This window comes from Sphaerodactylus townsendi, linkage group LG08 (assembly GCF_021028975.2).
Source record: "Sphaerodactylus townsendi isolate TG3544 linkage group LG08, MPM_Stown_v2.3, whole genome shotgun sequence".
Classification (NCBI taxonomy): domain Eukaryota; kingdom Metazoa; phylum Chordata; class Lepidosauria; order Squamata; family Sphaerodactylidae; genus Sphaerodactylus; species Sphaerodactylus townsendi.
This window is the reverse complement of record NC_059432.1, coordinates 107551771-107569114: the sequence shown is the minus strand read 5'-3', so window position 1 is coordinate 107569114 and position 17344 is coordinate 107551771. Positions and strand designations below refer to the sequence as shown.

Sequence of the window (17344 nt, the reverse complement as noted above, 5' to 3'; positions counted from 1 at the left end):
CAAGGACGTGGCTCTAACGTGGCTGAAGCCACGGAGGTTTATACCAGGAGGAGAAATTGGGATTTTTGACAGAACTAGCTCAATGGACTCCCAGGCAGGAAAGGTCTATAGCCGTGGTGGTGAACCTTTGGCACTCCAGATGTTATGGACTACAATTCTCATCAGCCCCTTCCAGCATGGCCAGTTGGCCATGCTAGCAGGGGCTGATGGGAATTGTAGTCCATAACATCTGGAGTGCCAAAGGTTCGCCACCACTGGTCTATAGCCATGGTTTCCAGTGGCCTCCATGTATGGCTTGGAATCTCCTGGGATTAAACTGATATCCAGACTACAGGGCTCAGTTCCCTTAGAAAATGACAGCTTTGGAATCTATGGCACTATACCCCACTTCTCATGCCCCCAGAGACACCCTTACCATTTTCTTTATTTAAGCCTCAGTTGTACCTTAGGTAGAATGGGCTTAGTCATTTTTTGTACATCATTCTGTGGGAGGGAACCTTACTTAGACCCTGTCCCTTTAAGAAGCCCTCAAGAGGCAAGAGCACTATAGAATACTAATTAGTTAGCAGTTCCTGTTTTACAGTCTGTTCAGTTCAGGTATCCCGGAAAGGCTGGAGGCAGCAATATCTCAGATGTTTAAGGTGTTATAGATCTATAGTATTTGAGCAATCAAGTTTCAATAGAGTTGCAATGAAACAGAGTCCAAGTAGAGGACACCGGGAGATTTCAGAAGTGGCAAAGCAGCACAGACTTCCTTAGAAGCAGTTAAGGAAAGAGTTGGTGTCTGCAAGTTCTTCAACCCCTCTCCAATCGGTTCCAGCATCGCAAGTATTCATGATAAGTTAGACTTCACGGGAGGAGTCAGAGTTCTAAACTTTCAATATTATTAAACCGTTTTTGAACGGTTACTTATTTGTCTGTGGGCCTTACACTCTGTACTGGCCTAGTGCAAGGCACCTGATTTTAGTTTGCTTGGGGAACAGAACTCCACTGATGTTCTTCCCGTACTCATTCCCTGTTCTGCCTACGCTCCATGCGCAAGTCTCCAAAAATTTCCTCTGCATAATGATCCTGGTGTTCCCTGGAGGTCTCCCATCTAAATACAACCCGGGGCGGACCGTGTTTAGCTTCCAAGATCTGATGAGATTGAACAGGCCTGGGTTAGGAGTTCTTTTAGTGCTACAGCCAAAGGCCATTGAAAAACAAGGTTACAATAACTGTTGAAAAAGAACATCACTAGAAGAGGAGGAGGAGGAGGAGGAGGAGGAGGAGTAGTTTGGTTTTATACCCCTCCTTTCTCTCCTGTTAAGGGGACTCAAGGTGGCTCACAAGCTCCTTTCCCTTCCTCTCCCCACAACAGACACCTTGTGAGAGAGTTCCGAAGAACTGTGACTTAGGCCAAAGTCACCCAGCAGGAATGTAGGAGTGCGGAAACACATCTGGTTCACCAGATAAGCCTCTGCCACTCAGGTGGAGGAGTGGGGAATGAAACCCGGTTCTCCAGATTAGAATCCACCAGCTCTTAGCCACGACACCACGCTGGCTCTCACGCTAATTAATAACACAAGCTAATTAATAACATTCAAAATCGCGGGCGTTAAATCCATACTAGAGCCATCGTTCGCATTACACCCACTACATCTGTAAGAACATAAGGACATAAGAACTAGCCTGCGGGATCAGACCAGAGTCCATCTAGTCCAGCACTCTGCTACTCGCAGTGGCCCACCAGGTGCCTTTGGGAGCTAGAGGCATCGCTCACATTAAAATAAAAGCAGCATTTTGGAGACCTCCAAAATTTCCTTCCACATTTGGCTAGCATTTTCTTTGAGGCCGTCGCAAATAAAGTATCCTGATAAGGCCTACTTTAATCTTTATCACACAACAGATTAGCCATTTCATCCTGTGGTTACCAACTAATACATCAAGGAAGATGAAAAGGGAGCCGCGTATAGTCAGTTACTGCAAAACAAAAGGTTGTGGTCTTTGGAAAGAGATCTAAGAAATATAAACGAGGAAGAATGATAATGAGAGGCCACATAATGTTGTGGATACAGTGTTGGAACTGTTTAATTTCCACGTGGCCTATACGTGGCTGAATTGTTTAGATTGGCTTTTGGCATGTGATTCACGGGTCTGGGTTGTTTGGTTAGTGGCATGGTGCTAGCTACATATTTTAAGAGTATAACATTTTCATGTTAAATATTTTGTACTTGTTATCGGCCTCCTGTGTTGCTTAACTCATTTATTCTGTTTTAATGTCTTAAGTCACCGCAGGATCTTTTTGGTGAGTGGCAACTAAAAAAAAATCTAATAAATCTATATATATAACAAGCTAACAGTGTGTTTGTTGATGACAGTATACCTTAGTAACTGCTGGGCCAATTCCTATGAAAATTCCCAGCCACTATAGTCAGCCAGGCGAGAGTGTTTTTAGATGTTCACATTCCTGAAATTTCACACCTGGCCCAGGTAAAACGCCTTTTTCCTGGCGGTGCGCTCCCATGGTGAAGCGGAATCATGCAGCTGCCTGTGTGTAACTGTCACCCTTTAGAATGTTTGTGCTAGCTTAGGAATGTTCAACAGATGGCCAAATATGAAGCAGTGGAAACAGTAACATAGGGCAGTAACCCCGAAAGTGGAAGTAGGAAACACATACATACACACAATATTGGCACATCGGAGGGAGAGGGAAGCGGAGGGGAGGGAGGGAGGGGTGGCATGCAAGGGAAGAGAGGGAGGGAGAGGAAAGGGACGGAGGGGGAGGGGGAGGCATGCAAGGGAAGAAGCAAGTGAGAGAGGGGAGACAGTGAGGGGTGGCATGCGAAGGGAGGGGAGGCAGGGGCCCAGCTCTCTTGATATGACTCCACCCAACCCTGAAGGCTGGGAGGGAAAGGGAAGGGAGGGAAGGGTGGCATGCAAGGGAAGGGAGGGAGGGAGGGGCCAGGCACCCTAGATTCCCTGAATAATGCGGTTACAGTTAAGAAAACCAGGCACGCATTACTCAGGAGTAAGCTCGGTATAGCAACTGTGACATACTTTGAATGGCTGCGTCGCGCCCCTCAGAGGGTTTCCTCAGAAGCGACACCCATTGCCACCAACCAAACTTACTCCCAGGTAAAGGATCATGACCAGCCAGCCTAGATGTGTGGGAGGGGTGCCTTCCATTCCCCCCCCCCCAAGGAATGTGGGCACACACATCACTGACATCGCACAGTATCAGGCTGCGTGTTTGCATGAGCATGTACTGCTGGCCTCTGCAATTGATTTGCTGCTACTGTTCCTTTCCCATTTCACCACAATAAGCCACAGCAACGCGTGGCCGGGCCCCGCTAGTAAGTAAGTAAATAAATAAGTCAGCAAGTCTGAAAGATCCCACTCTACAGACATAAAGAGTCACAGCCAACTGTGGATCCTCTCTGGCTAACACTATCAGACCTGGTGGAAATGAAGGTTTCACAATAAAAGGTGCAAAGCCTGAAAAGAAATGAAGGCTTAATTTCGAGTGTGTCTCTCTGTGTGTGCATTTGTACAACTGAACTTTGAATACAACAAGGATTGTACTATTATGCCAATGCTAGAGAACAGTGACTTAAACACATATGTGCATAGTTTTTGATCCTGGGGACTAGAAACCTGGAGAAAGAAACACTATGCTAAGAGCTCTAAGAGTTATGCTGAGATCTGAAGTTGCTGATTAAACAGTCGCTGGTTCTTAACAATTCTTTCTGGAGGATAAGTCTAGCAGTTCCCATGATGAATACAGGGAACCTCCATATCCACAAGCTGTCTACCTCTGAACAACAGTGCCAAGAGGCAACACCGGGGGAAGGTCTCGGCCTCTACGTCCTGTTGTTGGACTTCCAGAGGATCTTGTTGGCCACTGTGTGAGGGACACTGTGTATCGATTCTTAATTCTATGTTTTGTGCCCTGCAAAAGCATGAAATGCCTAGAAGTCTTCAAGAATCCCTTTTGAGAACTGGGTGTGCCAAAAGTATAGCAACTAGAAGAAGAGTTTGGAAGTGTCTGGATTTATATCCCCACCCCCCTTTCTCTCCTGTAAGGAGACTCGAAGCGGCTGACAATCTCCTTTCCCTTCCTCACCCTCCCCCCACACGACAAACACCTAAGAGAGCTCTGAAGAACTGTGAATCGCCCAAGGTCACCCAGCTGGCATGCGTTGGAGTGCACAAGCTAGTCTAGTTCACAAGATAAGCCTCCACAGCTCAGGTGGTAGAGCGGGGAATCAAACCCGGTTTTCCAGATTAGTGCGCCTGCTCTTAACCACTACACCACACTGGCTCTAAAAGGTTAACAGCTGCCCCCCCACACACATTAACCCTAACCCTAACCCTAACCCCTAATCCTAACCCCACCCCCCGCCCCTTAAACTCTCCCAACCTTAAACTTTTTGCCTCAATCTTGGATACATATATATATATGTATACATATATATATATATACACACACATACACACACACACACACACACATATATACATATACATATACATATATGCATATATGCATATATACATATATATATACATACATACATACATACATACATACATACATACATACATACATATATATATATATACATACATACATATATATATATATATATACACATATACATATAGATATATAGATATAGATGATATAGATATAGATATAGATGATAGATAGATAGATAGATAGATAGATAGATAGATAGATAGATAGATAGATAGAGATAGAGATAGATATATATAGATAGAGATAGATAGATAGATAGATAGATAGATAGATATATACACATATATACATACATATACATATACGTATACATATACATACATATATATATACATATATACATATACATATACACACACACACATACATACATATACATATACATACACACACACACACACACACACACACACACACACACACACACACACACACACACACACCTTTGATCTCACAAAATGAATTTGGTAAATATCTCAGGTTTGGCTCCATTGCAAATCCAGATCTGATTGTTTGGGCCCAATTATATCGGTGACTCATCAAACTGATCAGCAGGGGAGACAAGCCAATTTAGTCAGCTCGGCTTTGCAAGAGGCATCGGGACGGGAGGGTCTAAATCGGTCACTGTGGCGCTGCCATCAAATAATCCATAAGCCGCTTTTGCAAGGTTTAACAGTCGAAGCCTTTGTCCCCACTCATTGCTAAGGATTTCCAAAGTAACAAAGAAGAAACTGATCCCCTTCGGCGAATCTCACACTGCTGTGCCAGGCTAGTAGGTTCATCTCAGTTGAAGAGTTAGCAATTGATTCTTGGAGAATTCCCCATCCAATGCATCTTACCTCGCCCAGGTTAGCAGAAATTTCTGTTCTGGCGAGTGGCAGAATTTGCAAGTTCCAGAACAGAGGGTCAATGTGTCCATTTTGTGGAGAATTCAAATCCCCATCTGTACTGCCAAAACTTAAGCAGGAGACCCTGGGAGTAACCTGTTTGCATCAGAGCAAGGTTCACCCTAACCAGTTTCCTGTTTCCAACAAGGACCAACCATATAGAATCACAGAATTACAGAGCTGGAAGAGACCTCAAGGGCCATCAAGTCCAACCCCCTGCCATGCAGAAACACACAATCAAAACACTCCTGACAGATGGCCATCCAGCCTCTTTAAAAACCTCCAAAGATGGAAACTCCACGGCTCTCCAAGGCAGTGCATTCCACTGTCGAACAGCCCTTACTGTCAGGAAGTTCTTCCTAATGTTTAGGTGGAATCTCTTTTCCTTCACCTTGAATCCATTACCCCATATCCTAGTCTCTGAGGCAGCAGAAAACAAGCTCACTCCCTCTTTGACATGACATCCCTTCAAATATTTAAACATAGTTATCATGTTTCCCCTTAACCTTCGCTTCTCCAGACTAAACATCCCCAGCTTCCCAAGTCTCTCTTTGTAGGGCATGGATTCCAGATCGTTAACCATTTTGGTTGCCCTCCTCTGGACACATACATATCAGTGGCTAGTCCAGACAGGGTCAGCCTGGTTAGTACTCAGGAGACCATAAAGGAAGTCCAGGGACACTAGATAGAGGCAGACAACAAGAAACTGTTCTCTTGCCTTGAAAACCCTAGCAGGGTGCCACAACTTGGCTGTAACCTGTTACCCAGCTTTCACAGGTTGTGAACTTATTTTTAAGGAATCTCCACCAGCTGCTAAGAGTGTAACAGCACACAACTATTTTAAGTAGCAATGGGGAAAATAACTCGGCTTTGGCAATGCAGTGGCAGGCTGGGTAGGGATCTTTTTAGACTATGTATACCAGAAATGGCTTGAAACGTGTCTGCAGAGAATTCACAAAAGACCAAACTGCAGTTTTAACAAACCTAACAACAGTTTCCACCACTACCATTATATGGTTGCCATGCAATTTCTATCTGATTTAATCTTCACTGTTTATATACTTGTTTTATACTGAATCTATATTGTTGGTATCTGCTTCGGGTCCTGAGATACTCAGGAGCAAAACATAAATAGCTTCAATAGATAAATAAAAAAATGTCTTGGGGAAGCCCACCGGCAAGGCATGATGCCAACAGCTCTGCTCTTGAGAGCCAGTGTGGTGTAGTGGTTAAGAGCAGGTGCACTCTAATCTGGAGAACTGGGTTTGATTCCCTGCTCCGCCACTTGAGCTGTGGAGGCTTATCTGGTGAACTAGATTAGCCTGTGTACTCCAACGCATGCCAGCTGAGTGACCCTGGGCTAGTCACAGTTCTTTGGAGCTCTCTCAGGCCCACCTACCTCACAGGGTGTTTGTTGTTGGGAGAGGGAAAGGAAAGGAGATAGTAAGCCCCTTTGAGTCTCCAAACAGGAGGAAAAGAGGAGATATAAATCCAACTCTTCTTCTTTTTCTTCTTCAAATTTCCCCTAGCAACCAGCATTCTGATGAACTGCCTCTGAACACGGAGGCTCCATTTATCCCTCATGGCAAATAACCGGTCATCCAATGCTGGCAAAAATCCTGGTTCTGTTCCTTCCACTGCATCATAACAGAACAAGCGCTAGCTGCAGGATTCAGAATCACGTGCATCTCAGTTTGCATTTCAACAAAAACCTTCCAAGCGCTCAACGCTGCAGAGTTGCGAGGAACGAAAGTCTGCGATCGATTTCTGAGGAAATTTCAGCAAGTAGGGCACAGATCTCTACAGGGTTTTTAGTGACGAGGGAGTCAAATCCCAGAGCTCTGTAAAGCTAGTGCCTTCTTCCCTTGATTGCTGGCTGCAGAATGCATTATGCAATGAACCTTAAAGTATTGATCGGTTTCCGGAAGGCAAATTAAGGAATGGATGGAAAGACTCCTTCTCCAGGGAGAAAGGCAGGGCTGCAGATAAGAGAGGCTCCCCCCCCCCGAAATATTCTGCATCTTTTCTCCAAATATTCACTTTTTCTTTGGGAAATTAGCCACTTTTTAGGCCTTTCAGGGAGCCCCAAGGGGCAGACTAGAATCATAGAATCATAGAGTTGGAAGAGACCTCAAGGACTACTAGCTTCCAGTTAATTCACTCATGGACATAGGCAGATAATTTGCTCATGGACATGGGCAGATAATTATTCGCTCATAGATATGGGCAGATAATTCGCTCATGCACATACATAGATAATTCGCTCATGGACATAGGCAGATAATTATTTTCTCATAGATATGGGCAGATAATTCGCTCATGCACATATGTATATAATTCGCTCATGCACATACATAGATAATTCGCTCATGGACATAGGGAGATAATTCACTCATAAACATAGGCAGATAATTCGCTCATGCACATACATAGATAATTCGCTCATGGACATAGGAAGATAATTCACTCATGCAGTAAATAATTCGCTCATAGATATAGGCAAATAATTTGCTCATGGACATAGGCAGATAATTCGCTCATGGACATAGGCAGATAATTCGCTCATGCAGTAGATAATTCGCTCGTGCACATACAAAGATAATTCGCTCATGCACATAGGCAGATAATTCACTCATAGATATAGGCAAATAATTCTCCCATTAACATAGGCAGATAATTCGCTCATGCACATACATAGATAATTTGCTCATGGACACAGGCAGATAATTCGCTCATGTAGTAGATAATTCGCTCATGCACATACATAGATAATTCACGAGCACATACATAGATAATTCGCTAACACAGGCAGATAATTCGCCTGTGTCATAGGCAGATAAAGGCAGATAATTTGCTGATGCAAATAGGCAGATAAAGGCAGATAATTTGCTTATGCACATAGGCAGATAATTCGCTCATGGATTTCGCTCATGGACATAGGCAGATAATTCGCTCATGGACATAGGCAGATTCCTGGGGTTACCCCGATTGGCACTGTGCAAATAGGGGTATGCATCATGCAATAAAAACAGCAACATCTGGGTGGGTTTGGCCATCTCCCCTGGCCCTAAAAGTTTGTGCTCAGGTGTTATTGTTCAGCCTTTCTCTTACCAGCAGATTCCACCAGAGCCAGGCTCTTCATCTTGGTACTGTGAAGCACTTCATGAAGGTCTCGGTATCGACAGTTGAGGGTTACGTAGCGCACCTCTCTCACCATGATGTCTTCCACGCGAACGTTGTACTTCCTGCAAGCATGACACACGTTCAGAAGTCCTCTCCCCGAGGCCACACATGTACAACCCATATTTAAGAGGCCATTTGATGTCCCTAGGAAATTCCAGAGGAAGCTTTTTTGGGTCTTCAACAGGTGACTTTGGCCAGTCACACTTTCACTTTGACCTACCTCACAGGGTTGTAGTGAGGATAAAATGGAGGAGGAAAAAAACATGTTCAGTGCCCTGAGACTCTGGGAGAAATGGTAGGACAGAGATCACCTGCGAGGTACAGTGGGCAACTAGCCCATCGCCGCTGAGTCAGTTTCATTTGAACCTGAACCTCGCAGGTCTCGGTACCACGTTGGCACACAACTACACTACACTAGTTGTCAATGGAACAGACATCTTGCAACAGGCACCCCCTGCTTTCCAACATTAGGCATTCAGCCTGTGATGTTCCAGTATTCATTTCTACTCCAGATGGGGTTCCCAGTTGCCTGCTGACACTCAGCTGATTGGCAAGTGGAAACTTGGGGCGGGGTAAGGGGGCTTGATTGTCCTGGGAAGAAAAATGAGAAACAATGAAAAACAAGATCTTGTCTAATTACAGGATGTTTTGACCACAGAGTTCCCAGTGATTCCTAGAGTTACCCTTGCCAATTCCGGTAGCTCCAGCCAGGAAATCTATGGTTAGAACTCCTTGAAAATAGACAAGGTCTCTCCCCCCCCAGGACTCTCCGTCTCCTCCAACTGCTAGATAACCCTAATGCCAGAAGCGCACCTGGCAGCACCTTAGCAGAGGGAGAGGAGGAAGAAGTGGTCAGTATGCGCATGCATACACACAAATGTGGGTACAAGCACACTTACTCCTGATGGCCCCAGCCCAGCTCGGGCAAGTAGGGCAGCTTCTTGATCCGGATGATGCTGTCATACAGTGAGGGTTGCAAGCTCTGGGCTACAGCATTGGCCAGGATTACCGCGATCATGACTGGCAGGATGTGTGAAATCTGGCCGGTTAGTTCGAAGACGATGACAGCCGTGGAGACCGTGTGGGTTACGGCACCGGAGAGAGCAGCTGCACCTGGTGATAATGAAGGGGATGAACTGGGTCACAGAAATGCCGTACTGGGTGCCCTGACAGAGACAGGGAAGAACATAAGAACAAGCCTGCTGGATCAGACCAGAGTCCATCTAGTCCAGCTCTCTGCTATTTGCAGTGGCCCACCAAGTGCCTTTGGGAGCTCACATGCAGGATGTGAAAGCAATAGCCTTCTGCTGCTGCTGCTCCTGAGCACCTGGTCTGCTAAGGCATTTGCAGTCTCAGATCAAGGAGGATCAAGATTGGTAGCCATAGATCGACTTCATAAATCTGTCCAAGCCCTTTTTAAAGCTATCCAGGTTAGTGGCCATCACCACCTCCTGTGGCAGCAGAGAAGAGGAGGAGGAGGAGGAGGAGGAGGAGGAGGAGGAGGAGGAGAGGAGTAGTAGTTTGGATTTATATCCTGCCTTTCTCTCCTGTAAGGAGTCTCAAGGCAGCTTACAAACTCCTTTCCCTTCCTCTCCCCTCAACAAACACCTTGTGAGGCAGGTGGGGCTGAGAGAGTTCTGAAAGAACTGTGACTGGTGGAAGGTCACCCAGCAGGTTTCACGCGTAGGAGCAGGGAAACAAATCCAGTTCACCGGATAAGAGTCTGCCACTCATGGGGAGGAGTGGGGAATTGAACACGATTCACCAGATTGGAGTCCACCACTTTTAACCACTTTACCACACTGGCTCTCAGATCTCCTGGAAGAGAGACCGGTGAGCCCCTGTATAATCATCAGTCTTCCTACAAAGCAAGGAATGTCCAAACAGAAGGGCCTATCTAATAAGCCAAACTCAGGCCAGCCCTCAGGACTGATCAAACCATACAAGCTGAAGGTGTAAAGCAGCACAGGCTCCCAAAGTATCAAAGAAGAGAAGCAAAACACTATACTTATAAGCTACACAGAAACATATCATACTGTATTAACATATGTGTACTTATAAGCTACACAGAAACATATCATACTGTATTAACATACCGTGTTTCCCCGAAAATAAGACAGTGTCTTATATTAATTTTTGCTCCCAATTGTTGATATGGATTGTTGATCGTAAATGTATTATTCATAATTTAATAAAAATTTAATTATCAAAAAAAATTTTTTTTGCTCCCAAAGATACGCTATGTCTTATTTTCAGGGGATGTCTTATTTTTCTGTGTTCTGTTCGTTGGGCATGCTTCCAAACAAAAACTTTGCTACGTCTTATTTTCAGGGGATGTCTTATATTCGGGGGAAACGGTATGTGTACTTATAAGCTACACAGAAACATATCATACTGTATTAACATACGTGTACTTATAAGCTACACAGAAACATATCATACTGTATTAACATACGTGTACTTATAAGCTACACAGAAACATATCATACTGTATTAACATACGTGTACTTATAAGCTACACAGAAACATATCATTCTGTATTAACATATGTGTCTATGTAGCTTATAAGTATAAGCGTTTTTCTTGCCTTTTTTGATACTTTGGTTGTTACACTATACTGCTTTACATGTGATTTTTGCTTGTTCCATAATTTGCTACAGCCCAGTCTCTCGTCCACCTCACTAAGGGCCAGGAAAGCCCCCGAGATCACAGGCCCACTGGGACTTCTCCCAGAGATCTTAATGGATAATCCACCCCACTAACAATCCTCTGCTAAATAGAGGGGGTTCTTTGCAAGAGAAGACAGTGCTGAGAAAGTTCTCTGTGGGTTGAAAGCTGGAAAACTTCGGCTCGCAGCGGGTTGCAACCACTCTGATTTTTCCTCTCGTCCCAGTGACATGTGGGTCACCCAAGTATTGGGCTGTGATCTGGGTAGGGGGATATTCTTATAACGCTGCCTGGAATCGGTTCCTTCTGCCATGACAGGGCTGACTACCCCCTCCGCACATCCCAGGGTTTGGAAATAATACGAGAAAGGCTGCCTCTTACCCACCACTGCGTACCCCCCAGGCACGATGCGGTAGACGTTGCTGTCGGTGTGGATGCCATCGGGGAACCAAGCGGCCATGCTTTCCCCCACCAGCCGCCCGAATGCTGCTCCTGAATGGGGGAAAAGGGTCAGAAGCTCCAAAGTGGGCAAGAAAAAGCAGAGATGTGTGCCACAGTTCTCAAGAGGAAGCCTGCCTCAACTCTTTCCCCGCATGAGGGGAGTCACAACCAAACATTAGATAACCCAACTCTTTCCCCGCATGAGGGAGTCACAACTTGCAGTAAAGGAGGCTCTATGAGCATCTCTGTTAAAGGTGAAAAACAATCTAGGTGCTGAAGTAGCCGTTGGCACGGAAACATTTGGGCCTGGCAGTGGTGAAGCGCCAACATGGAGGGGAGGGGCGCGACCAGTGGTGGGATCCAAAAATTTTAGTAACAGGTTCCCATGGTGGGGGGATTCAAACAGTGGCGTAGAGCCAATGGGGCTGGGCGGGGCACGATGGGGGCGGGGGCAGGCATTCCGGGGGCGGGGCATTAATAATTTCTCTGTTACTGTAAAAACTCTTACTGTAAAAAAAAGTTCCTAATTTCCAGCTGGTATCTTTCTGTCCATAATTTAAACTCATTATAGCAAGTCCTATCGTCTACTGCCAACAGAAACAGCTACTTCTCCTCTAATTGACTGCCTGTCAAATACTTAATACTTTCAAATACTTAATTTTGTTTCTAGAAATCAAAAGAAGGATACTTTCCTTAAACAAGGAACTTTACCATATTGCTAAAACATGTTTTTAAAACAGCCCAACAGGGAGAATTATCCCGTTTTCTACCTTCGCTAACCTGCCACGTAGGAAACAACAGGACTTTATGATTTTTGGACCGAATGGAATTTCTAACGGAAAAGCAGACCCAATTAGTAACCCCCTCTCGGCACACACAAATAATTAGTAACCTACTCTCGGGAACTGGTGAGAACCTGCTGGATCCCACCTCTGGGCGCGCCCCCCCGGGGTGCACGCCTTGGCAGGGACATGGCAGGGGCGTGGCGTTCCGGGGGCAGGGCAGGATGGGCAGTGCCGTGGCAGGGGCGCAGGGCCTCGGCCGCAGTTCTTCCTCACTCTGCCCCTGGGGCCTGGCAACAGAATCCAGGAAGTGAAACTCTGCCCACTCTTAGCTCCGGAGTTTTGCAAAAACAGCGGTGACGGAATGATAATTGTGCCGGGGGATACAAATTTAATTTTTAAAAAAATTAAGAACTTTGCAGACAAGAGACCCGGGCAAAATACAAACACGAAATGCTGAATACGAAATGTCAAACATTAGATAGCCCACTCAACCGAATAAAATGATAACATTCAACCCATAAACATCTGAGCGTTAAAAACAATTAGTGTCCAAAGGTACTTGATTCTTTCTCCAAAACGCCTTGGCGAAAACTTTTTGCTGCTGCCAACATGATATGAGGATTCTCACCCTCTAAAAAAAAAAAGTCTTGCTAGCCTGTACAGAATTTACGCTTAACCTTGTCAGTAATGGAGGAATCCATCTATGTCACTCACATACATAGCAATTACCAGATATCTTTCGTTGATCAATTTATGCTTTCACACAACACTATCTATGGCAGACCTGGGCATTATACGGCCCGCGGGCCACATCCGGCCCACTGGATGACCCTGACTGGCCCCCCTGCCGTGCTGGGGAGCGAGGCGTCTTTGAAAGCCCTGCAGAAGCTGGTTGCCTTGACTGCCGGCTTCTGCGGGGCTTTCAAAAGCGCCTCGCCCCCCTGCCTTGCTGGGGAGCGAGGTGCCTTTGAAAGCCCCGCAGAAGCCGGTTGCCTTGGCTGCCAGCTTTTGGGGCTTTCAAAAGCACCTCGCCCCCCTGCCTTGCTGGGGAGCGAGGCGCCTTTGAAAGCCCCGCAGAAGCCGGTTGCCTTGGCTGCCGGCTTCTGCGAGGCTTTCAAAAGTGCCTCGCCCCCCTGCCTTTTGGCCCGGCCCTCCACAATATTTTCTGTTTCTTATGCGGCCCCATGGAAAAAAATAATTGCCCACCCCTGATCTATGGGCTCTCTCTCTACATTCAGAACTTTACATTCTCTACATTCTTTGTTTCTATTTTTTTAGGCTGTTTAACTGCTTTTATATTGCTCTTCTGTTATCGTGAAAAATTAAAAAACAGCAAAAAAAATTGCATCTCGGCTTTTCATGGTGTTGGTTCCAAGGACCAAAGAAGGCAAGGGATCAAAATAGGGATTTGTGCAGAGTTTAAGAGTGTGGTTACAGTCACAGAAAGAATATAAGTCCAGCTCCTGTTGCATGAAAAAAATTAGGGGTCATTCTTTTTTATTTTATTCATGTATTATTTTAAAACATTTTATGTTGCCTTTCCACCAAATCAGGGTTTACAAGGCGGTGAGTGAACCCGCCCCCCCCCCAATAAAACATTTTAAGAATCAAAAATTGTAAGGTTGTGACTTTGTTATAGTTGGTAGTTTGACCTTGGAGGAGATTCCTTCGCCACGTTGGGCTGACTGCCCAATACGTCTGTTATCGCTTGCTTAACCTTGCTTTCTGTCTGTGTGATATAGCCCTGTGTGAAACTGCTTTTGGTTTGTTAGGTGGGAACTGTTAATTGTTTGTGTTCAGCTCTTGGCGGGAATAGAGGCCCATAAAAGCGGCTGCCCGACAAGGGGAGGGTTTAGAATCTGCATTGCCTGTAGACGATCATGAAAGCCAGCTCAATAAAGAACTATTAAGGTTGCTTTTGGACTGGACCTTGCTGATTTCTTACAAAAATAAGGTTAAACTGATAAAATTATTAAACAAAATACACATAAAGAAACAGCACTAGATGGAGAGCCAATAATCATTATTGATGGGTATGCCAGATGAAACAGAAAAAGGTATCCACCTGTTGGCGAAAGGCACCAATAGAAGGAGGCAGATAAATCATCCTGGGAGGCAATTTGCAAAATTTTGGTGCCACAACAGAGAAGGCCCTGTCTTGGATCGTCAGCCACCTGGTTTCAGATGGTGGGAACAAGAAAAGGACAGTTTCCAAGGATGACTGGAAGGAGCAGGTACAGGTGCTACTTGAGGTATCCCGGTCCCAGGCAATACAGGGCTAATCTCTGGGGTTAGCCAATAGCTGCTTGACAGAGTAAGTTATGCTGCTTAGTTGCGGGCAGGATTCACCCCCAAAACAGGGAAAGGGAGCACGGGATGTGTACTCACCAATAACAAAGACAGGCATGAAGGCTCCGCAGGGCACGGGGATCGTGGTGGCCAGGGCCGACATCCAGAACTGGGGAAAGGGAACACAGACAATATTCCAGGTGAGGTGTAACCAATGCAGAATAACGAGGTACAATTACATCCCTCGATCCGGACTCTAGACTCCTATTGATACAGCCCAGAATCGCATTGGCTTTCTTGGCCGCAGCAAGACACTGAGAGAGTGAAACTGTTTCCTGGACAGCCCTGGCTCTGGGAGAGAAGAAGAAGAAGAAGAAGAAGAAGAAGAAGAAGAAGAAGAAGAAGAAGAAGAAGAAGAAGAAGAGTAGTAGTAGTAGTAGTAGTAGTAGTAGTAGTAGTAGTAGTAGTAGTAGTAGTAGTAGTAGTAGTTTGGATTTATATCCCCCCTTTCTCTCCTGTAGGAGACTCAAAGGGGCTTACAATCTCCTTGCCCTTCCCCCCTCACAACAAACACCATGTGAGGTAGGTGGGGCTGAGAGAGCTCCGAGAAGCTGTGACTAGCCCAAGGTCACCCAGCTGGCCTGTGTGGGAGTGTACAGGCTAATCTGAATTCCCCAGATAAGCCTCCACAGCTCAGGCAGAAGAGCTGGGAATCAAACCCGGTTCCTCCAGATTAGATACACGAGCTCTTAACCTCCTACGCCACTGCTGCTCTCATTCAGGGAAGCATTCAGGGAGCCTCCTCTACCTTCATGATGATGAAGACGACCAGGGTGATGAAGACGTTGGCGTGCGGGTGCTTCCAGGCCTCGGAGACGCTGCCATATTCGAATTCCTCGGCCAGGCCCTGCTTGGCCCAGGTGCGGTTGTCGAATAAAGTCACCAGAGTCTCTTTCTGTGTAAGCTGGCAGGGAAAAGAGAAGCAAATCAGAGACAGCAGCATCTACCCTCATGCTGCCACTGGCTGGGTTTGCACGTAACGTAAGCTCTACTCCGGCTTGTGTTGGATCCAGATTCATCCGATCCAGCGTTCTGCTTCCAACAGCAGGTATCTAGGGGGCTCTGGCAAGCACACAAGCAGGGGCGTACTGCCCAGAGGAACTTAGGGGGTCAAATGTCCGGGGCTGTGGCCATTTAGTCACGTGGGGGGGGGGGGGGGGGAAAATCACCCCCCACACCCCTCCTCCTTCCGCTCGGGTCCATACACTGAATTCAAGACCTGGTGCAAAAAAAGTTGCTTGGTGGTGGTGGGAGAGGGCAGCCACCCATATGGGGGTGGGTGGGTTGGGGGCGAAAAACTCAGATTTTGCACCAGGCTACATTTTCCCTAGACACACCTCTACACACGAGCAAGCAGCAAAAGCAACAGCCCTCCCTGGTTCTCTGTCCCTGAACCAAAGGAACATTAAGAACATAAGAACTAGCCTGCTGGATCAGACCAGAGTCCATCTAGTCCAGCACTCTGCTACTCACAGTGGCCCACCAGGTGCCTTTGGGAGCTCACAGGCAGGATGTGAAAGCAATAGCCTTAAGAACAGAAGAAAGAGCCTGCTGGATCAGACCAGAGTCCATCTAGTCCAGCACTCTGCTACTCACAGTGGCCCACCAAGTGCCTTTGGGAGCTCACAGGCAGGAGGTGAAAGCAATGGCCTTCTGCTGCTGCTACTCCTGAGCACCTGGTCTGCTAAGGTATTTGCAACCTCAGATCAAAGAGGATCAAGATTGGGAGCCATAAATCTATCCAAGCCCCTTTTAAAGCTCTCCAGGTTAGTGGCCATCACCACCTCCTGTGGCAGCGTATTCCAAACACCAATCACACGTTGCGTGAAGAAGTGTTTCCTTTTATTAGTCCTAATTCTTCCCGCCAGCATTTTCAATGTATGCCCCCTGGTACTAGTATTGTGAGAAAGAGAGAAAAATTTCTCTCTGTCCACATTTTCTACCCCATGCATAATTTTATAGACTTCAATCATATCCCCCTCAGACGTCTCCTCTCCAAACTGAAGAGTCCCAAACGCTGCAGCCTCTCCCCATAAGGAAGGTGCTCCAGTTGCCTCTGTACACGGAGGTTCCACTTGCCCATTTAGTAGAAGGAAGAAAGTGCAGGGATTTATTACACATGTAGGGAATCTTGGATTGGGCATGCTCAATGCTTAGCAGCAGGATTGAGTGAGTTCAGAAGGAGAAGAAACTATTTGATCTACATCCTGACCATCCTCCAAGTAATTCTGGCTAGGATATACAGTTCAACCCTGCAGTGTTACCTTCACAACAGTCCTGTGGGGTACATCAGGCTGAGAGCAAGCAACTAGTCCAAGCTTCCCACAGTGAGCTTTGCGGCCAAGTTAGTGTTTGTACTGATCCCCCCTTTTGTGGTAGCCAGACACTCTAACTGCTAGGCCAGGGATCTGCAACTTGTGGCTCTCCAGATGTTCATGCCAGGGGCTGATGGGAATTGTAGTCCATGAACATCTGGAGAGCCACAGGTTGCAGACCCCTGTGCTAGGCAA

The 17344-nt window shown here is 46.2% G+C and overlaps 1 protein-coding gene across 1 annotated transcript in view; it reads right to left on the bottom strand.

Annotated features, from left to right (window-relative positions):
- The window catches only part of CLCN2 (chloride voltage-gated channel 2), a 114298-nt gene that overhangs the window by 21972 nt on the left and 74982 nt on the right, over nt 1-17344 (bottom strand). Inside the window, 5 exon segments of the mRNA XM_048505440.1 lie at nt 8521-8654; nt 9492-9705; nt 11641-11751; nt 14874-14943; nt 15583-15738. Of these exon segments, the coding sequence (XP_048361397.1) occupies nt 8521-8654; nt 9492-9705; nt 11641-11751; nt 14874-14943; nt 15583-15738 (685 nt within the window).